The sequence below is a fragment of the Micropterus dolomieu genome, linkage group LG10 (assembly GCF_021292245.1).
Source record: "Micropterus dolomieu isolate WLL.071019.BEF.003 ecotype Adirondacks linkage group LG10, ASM2129224v1, whole genome shotgun sequence".
Classification (NCBI taxonomy): Eukaryota; Metazoa; Chordata; class Actinopteri; order Centrarchiformes; family Centrarchidae; genus Micropterus; species Micropterus dolomieu.
In genome coordinates, this window is record NC_060159.1 from 29,460,762 (window position 1) to 29,468,883 (window position 8,122).

The window sequence follows — 8,122 nt, forward strand, 5'->3', positions numbered from 1 at the left end:
ACGTTCACACACGTTCACACACACATTCACACACACGTTCACACACATTAATACACGTTCACACACACGTTCACACACATTAATACTTGTTCACACATGTTCACACACACATTAATACTTGTTCACACACATTCACACACATTAATACACATTCACACACACATTCGCACACATTAATACACGTTCACACACATGCACACACACATTAATACATGTTCACACACGTTCACACACATTAATACACGTTCACACGTTCACACACATTAATACACGTTCACACATGTTCACACACGTTCACACACACGTTCACACATGTTCACACACGTTCATACACGTTCACACACATTAATACACGTTCACACACACGTTCACACACATTAATACTTGTTCACACACATTAATACACGTTCACACACACGTTCACACACATTAATACACGTTCACACACACGTTCACACACACATTAATACACGTTCACACACATTCACACACACATTAATACACGTTCACACACATTCACACACACGTTCACATACATTAATACACGTTCACACACATTAATACACATTCACACACGTTCACACACATTAATACTTGTTCACACATGTTCACACACACATTAATACTTGTTCACACACGTTCACACACACATTAATACTTGTTCACACACATTCACACACATTAATACACATTCACACACACATTCGCACACATTAATACACGTTCACACACGTGCACACACACATTAATACATGTTCACACACGTTCACACACATTAATACACGTTCACACATGTTCACACACGTTCACACACACATGTTCACACATGTTCACACACATTCACACACGTTCACACACACATTCACACACATTAATACACGTTCACACACATGCACACACACATTAATACACGTTCACACACGTTCACACACATTAATACACGTTCACACACATTAATACACGTTCACACATGTTCACACACGTTCACACACACGTTCACACATGTTCACACACGTTCATACACGTTCACACACATTAATACACGTTCACACACGTTCACACATGTTCACACATGTTCACACACGTTCACACACATGTTCACACACGTTCACACACATGTTCACACACGTTCACACACGTTCATACAAATTAATACACGTTCACACACATTAATACATGTTCACACACACATTCACACACACGTTCACACACACATTAATACATGTTCACACACACATTCACACACACGTTCACACACATTAATACACGTTCACACACATTAATACATGTTTACACACACATTCACACACGTTCATACATGTTCACACACGTGCACACACACGTTCACACACGTTCACACACATTAATACATGTTCACACACACATTCACACACACATTAATACATGTTCACACACACATTCACACACACGTTCACACACACATTAATACACGTTCACACACATTAATACATGTTCACACACGCATTCACACACGTTCATACATGTTCACACACGTGCACACACACATTCACACACACGTTCACACACACATTAATACACGTTCACACACATTAATACACGTTCACACGTTCACACACACGTTCACACACATTAATACACGTTCACACGTTCACACACACGTTCACACACATTAATACACATTCACACATGTTCACACATGTTCACACACACGTTCACACATGTTCACACACGTTCATACATGTTCACACACGTGCACACACACGTTCACACACATTAATACACGTTCACACACACGTTCACACACATTAATACACGTTCACACATGTTCACACACATTCACACATTAATACACGTTCACACATGTTCACACACGTTCACACATTAATACACGTTCACACATGTTCACACACGTTCACACATTAATACATGTTCACACACATATTCACACACACGTTCACACACACATTAATACACGTTCACACACATATTAATACACGTTCACACACATTAATACATGTTCACACACGTGCACACACACGTTCACACACATTAATACACGTTCACACACATTAATACATGTTCACACACACATTCACACACGTTCATACATGTTCACACACGTTCATACATGTTCACACACGTGCACACACACGTGCACACACATTAATACACGTTCACACACATTAATACACGTTCACACGTTCACACACACGTTCACACACATTAATACACATTCACACATGTTCACACACACGTTCACACATGTTCACACACGTTCATACATGTTCACACACGTTCATACATGTTCACACACGTTCATACATGTTCACACACGTTCACACACATTAATACACGTTCACACACATTAATATACGTTCACACACACGTTCACACACATTAATACACGTTCACACACATTAATACACGTTCACACACACGTTCACACACATTAATACACGTTCACACACGTTCACACACGTTCACACATTAATACACGTTCACACATGTTCACACACGTTCACACATTAATACACGTTCACACATGTTCACACACGTTCACACATTAATACATGTTCACACACACATTCACACACACGTTCACACACATTAATACATGTTCACACACACATTCACACACACGTTCACACACACATTAATACACGTTCACACACACATTAATACACGTTCACACACATTAATACACGTTCACACACATTAATACATGTTCACACACGTACACACACGTTCACACACATTAATACATGTTCACACACACATTCACACACGTTCATACATGTTCACACACGTTCATACACGTTCAAACACATTCACACAACCATACATAAGCTTCAGGTTGCCTATAATGATGTGGATGTAAGTGGTGCGGTGCACTTTCCAGGCACTACAGACAAATCTGATGTCCACATGTATCTGTCGACTGGATGGCTCTCAGAACGGCATTAAGCTGCTGAAAAATCCTGGTGATAGTGTTGTACGATACCAGTCACCTCTGTGGAAGCATTGGTACAACTGTCTTTTATAAAAATTGCCCTTTTTTTCTGTGCTGAGGTATTTTATGAGGTGTTGTGTGGCAAAAAACACAATCAAGATGAGAAAGGCCCGAGTGACAGAGCCAAACAAAGAACCAGCAAAACCTCCTGTTGGACGGGTAAACTAACATTAGTGCAAAGCAGCTGGAATATATTCTTATTTTGTGCTTTAGTTAGATCACGTTAGCTTGCTGGCTAACACCGACCTGTTGCTAACGTTATCCGGTGCATAACACTACAGCTGTATGGCTGTGCACACATTCCTTTACCAGCTAAATGCTCATACTCAGGTCCACCATCTCAGTCGCTGTAACTTCTGAGACCCACAAAATATACGATGATGCACAATGATACCAGCTCAGGACAACACCACAGAAGAAGACCCATCTACAGTAGTGTCACTCACTGCGGTCTAACTGTTGTACAATATCCAGTCAGCTCACTAACCGTTTTCATTCTTAGAAATGAAGCTGAGCCTCCGGTAAAAGATAGTTATTAGAAAGCTGCAGACGAGCTGAATGCACGTCAGTGTAGCGTGATCGTGTGACCAGCATGGATTAGTTCAACCTGCAGCTGATAAAATATCACTGTAACGCTGCAGTGGCAGTTTGTACAGCATCTGGTGTGAGTCTGTCTCTGTGTCTTACGCTCTGTCACGAGTTGGACGCCACAGAAAGCTACAGCCCCTTTAAGTAGTCATGTTAAATGACCGAATCTTTAGATAACCTCCATGCCATGTCCCGTCTTCAGTCATGATTGTGTTATTTACATCTTAATGTTGCAGGATAAAGTTACCATGTATTGAATTCTGAGCCTCTCTGGTTTGCACATTATGTGTTAATGTGTTTTAAGGTTCATGTGACTCTGAGCCTCTCTGCCAGCCTTTCTTTCCACTCAGTGGAGGAATGTTAGCACCAGCAAGAGTGGAAACTGTGCAGAAGGAGGTGAACTCATGAGCGTTTGGTGCCAGGAAAACCAGCGTGAGAGCTAGAGTCTGATGGGAAGAAAAGGTGCCTCTCAGAGGTAGGTTTGGATTTACAGTAACTATGTATCTTTAACTGCTAAAGTTTTAATGATGTCTATTGGGATAAATTCATCTTAAAAGAAATGTAGTTTGACTTTCTGAAGTTCTAGTGGTGTAAAATGTGATAAGTCAAATTAGTGAATGGGTTCTAGAAAGATGAGAGTGTCGTAGAAAGGAAACCATGCAAAGAACCGCCTGGAACAGGAGCAGACTGAGGGCTGTGAAATGTTCGAGACCTTTCCTTGTTTCAGGTTTTGGTGTCGTAAAAGAATAAAAACTCGTTGACTGTCTCCAGTGAGCTGTTTTGGAAGTTTCTGCCTATTTTATCTTAAAGTGGTGAAGACGATTGTGGGGTTCTCAGCTCAGACCTGAGCTTCGTCATGACCACAGGGATTTAGATTTAGATTTACTTACTGCAGTATGTGACTTGACCCACCATCTTAGGTCCAAGTTCCAGACAAAGGAATTAGAGGTTTCGGTGGGGAGAGCCTCTCCTCCCGTTGAGCTTAACAAACACTTTTTGTATCTTACTTTTCTTTGACGTCTTTCTTTAAGTTTCTATTGTTACTTGAACTAAGCTGAAGATTAGTGCATCTTTTATATTTCTGTACCACTAAGCCTCACGGGTATTATCGTATTCTCTTTTTGAAGTTTTCGTCCGGCCAACAAAACTACTGAAGCCTAACCCTGGAGCAGGAGGGCACTAGGGCCTGGAGGAAAGATCAGGTTATCATCAGTATCATAGAAACAGGAAGTGATGTCAGTGTCCTGACCTCTGACGCTCAGCCGTCTCCGAGGAGATTCTTCAGTCTGATCAAAATAACACCAGTAGAGACCTTCATCAGACGGCTGGACGTTACGGATGGTAAACTGGCCTTCAGGTCCAGATCCAAGTTTAGAACCATCCCTGATGAAAAAGGCTTCGGGTGCGACCTGATCTTTGCTTCTACAGCGCAGAGTGACATCACTTCCTGCCACCACAGGAAGTGCAGGAATCTCCAGAGAAACCTGAGGATCTGAAGAAGAAACGCAGTAAGTTAGTTACTCAGGAGCCCGTTACTGTAGTATTACTTTTCCCAGTAACTGGTAGTGTAATGGATTACTTTTCTAAAACAGTAATATTATTACAGTTACTAATCCAAGTAACGCTGTGTCGCTGAACGCACCATCCTTGAATGCATGACTGCGCTGCAGGTCAGGATGTTTTTCCAGTCAGCTGATAGCCAAAAACTAAAGGAAGAACGGAGAACGAGAGAGAGAGGCGTTCTGTCCACAGCTGGAAGTAGCTGCTGCCATTACTGTGTCACCGTCTAACATGCAAAGAACGTCTGTTGTAAACGCTGTGCAACCAGCAAAAAGCCTTCAAGACCATTTTTTAAGCCGGTGGCGTTAACAAACGTATGTTTTGGAAACAAAAACTCCTTGCTGCTGTTATGAAAATGATATTAGTTAAAAAGTGATTAAGTGAAGTAATGTTGTTCCTTTTTTAAGGAGTAAAAAGTATCTAGTAAAATACTACAGATTGTGAGTAACTCGCCCAACACTGGCCGTCAGACAGATTACTGTGCTTCTTCCATCAGCTCACCTGCAGAAACAGTCGGTCCAGAGAGCAGCAGCACGGACACACCTGCAACAGGAAGACACAGAACCGACCCGGTTCCCTGTAAGTTCATGTGCTTTTTCCTGGTGTTCAGTGTGTGTTTGGGCTCAGTAACCACGATCCTGCCGACTCCTGAGCTCCTCTTTCCCAGTGTCCTCTCCTCTACTCTGCATTATGTTGCAACATTTACTAATTCCCTTCAAACCCAAGTGTTTCCTGTTTTCATCAGTAGCTTCAGCCATGAGCTGTCTGCTTTCATGTTTTCCATCATTCCTGCTGTACATGTGCTGCTACAGTCATTTCACCGTTCACACAGCAGGGTGAATGGACTGATGCACTGTGGGAAACGAAGTCATTCACATGACTACTGGCTCTCTAGATGAGTCATCATGGTAAAGTGTTGTAAAGATCTCTCTACAGAGTTTCTGTTCTCATGAAAAAAAGAAAGACTTTTGACAAACATGAACAGAGAACATGTGTAAACAATTTCTGTAAACATCTTATGGAAACATTTGATTCATGTTGAATACCAACAAGAAATACTCCGATCACAAATAGGAAATATTCGATTCTACTAACATTCAGATGGTTTGATTTTCTAGTTCAAAAGTTAGTGTTCGTATGAGCCAGACTCTGAGCTTTGATGGATGATGATGAATGGATGGATGTGTTGTGGTGGCAGCCCGGTTGACGGTGAGTGTCCTGTTTTTTTCTGCTTTTTCCTTGGTTTTCTGTTCCCTGCCTGCCTCCCTGTGTTTTCTCCCCTGTGTGCTCTCTCTCTCTCTCTCTCTCTCTCCCTCTGCTCCTGAGCCCAGCCAACTACCTGCACCTGCATCTCATCAGCCACCTCGTCAGCCTGCCACACCTGCCAGTAATCACCTCATGCCTGCCTGTATTTCAACCCCGGTTCTCCGCACCATCCTCGCTTGATCGTCGTTGCTCCGTACCCGGTGCCACCCCCACGTTCAGGCTTTCATGTTTTTTCACATTTTCCCTGTGCCGTGTCGCTGTCTTCCCTAACCCTGTCTCTCTGTCTGTTTCCCTCCCAGGTTCACTCACCCTCGTCCTCCGTTCAGTCGGCTGGGCTCATCCACCGGCCCTCTCCTCCTCGGACTTCCCTCACGGCGTCCTCCCTGTTCCCCCGCCTCTCCTCGCTTCCTCGGTCCCTGTGTTCCCCGGCTCCCTGGCCCCCTGTCTCCTTGGTTCCCCGAGCCTGTGCTTTCCCGACATCCACCTCTTCCTCCACTCCAGTCCCTCTACCCCCTTCTCCCTCAATAAACCACCTTCCCTCCGAACTTTGCATTTGGGTCCTCTCTGTCCCCACACCACGCAATCCCATAACAGGATGGATGATGGATGGATGGATGATGGATGATGGATACATGGATGGATGATGGATGGATGGATGATAGATGGATGGATGGATAATGGATGGATGATGGATGATAGATGATAGATGGATGGATGGATGATGGATGATGGATGATAGATGGATGGATGGATAATGGATGGATGATGGATGATGGATGATAGATGATAGATGGATGGATGGATGATAGATGGATGGATGGATGATGGATGATAGATGGATGGATGATGGATGATAGATGATAGATGGATGGATGGATGATGGATGATGGATGATAGATGATAGATGGATGGATGGATGATGGATGATAGATGATAGATGATAGATGGATGGATGGATGATGGATGGATGATGGATGATGGATGATAGATGATAGATTGATGGATGGATGATGGATGATAGATGATGGATGGATGATGGATGATAGATAGATGGATGGATGATAGATGATAGATGGATGGATGGATGGATAATGGATGGATGATGGATGATAGATGATAGATGGATGATAGATGGATGGATGGATGATGGATGATAGATGGATGGATGGATGATGGATGATAGATGATAGATGATAGATGGATGGATGGATGATGGATGATAGATGGATGGATGGATGGATGATGGATGATAGATGGATGGATGGATGATGGATGATAGATGATAGATGGATGGATGGATGATGGATGATGGATGATAGATGATAGATTGATGGATGGATGATGGATGATAGATGATAGATGGATGGATGGATGATGGATGATAGATAGATGGATGGATGGATGATAGATGATAGATGGATGGATGGATGGATAATGGATGGATGATGGATGATAGATGATAGATGGATGGATGGATGATGGGTGATAGATGGATGGATGGATGATGGATGATAGATGGATGGATGGATGATGGATGATAGATGATAGATGATAGATGGATGGATGGATGATGGATGATAGATGGATGGATGGATGGATGATGGATGATAGATGGATGGATGGATGATGGATGATAGATGATAGATGGATGGATGGATGATGGATGATGGATGATAGATGATAGATTGATGGATGGATGATGGATGATAGATGATA

The 8,122-nt window shown here is 42.7% G+C and overlaps 1 protein-coding gene across 1 annotated transcript in view; it reads right to left on the reverse strand.

Annotated features, from left to right (window-relative positions):
- LOC123977801 (advanced glycosylation end product-specific receptor-like) overlaps positions 1–6,358 on the reverse strand; it is a 9,193-nt gene extending 2,835 nt beyond the window's left edge. Inside the window, exons 1-2 of the mRNA XM_046060777.1 lie at positions 5,642–6,358; positions 4,830–5,072 (exon numbers count right to left, since the gene is read on the reverse strand). Of these exons, the coding sequence (XP_045916733.1) occupies positions 4,830–5,072; positions 5,642–5,729 (331 nt within the window). The 5' untranslated portion in view covers positions 5,730–6,358. The remainder of the gene's footprint in view (positions 1–4,829; positions 5,073–5,641) is intronic.
- Between the last annotated feature and the right edge of the window lie 1,764 nt (positions 6,359–8,122).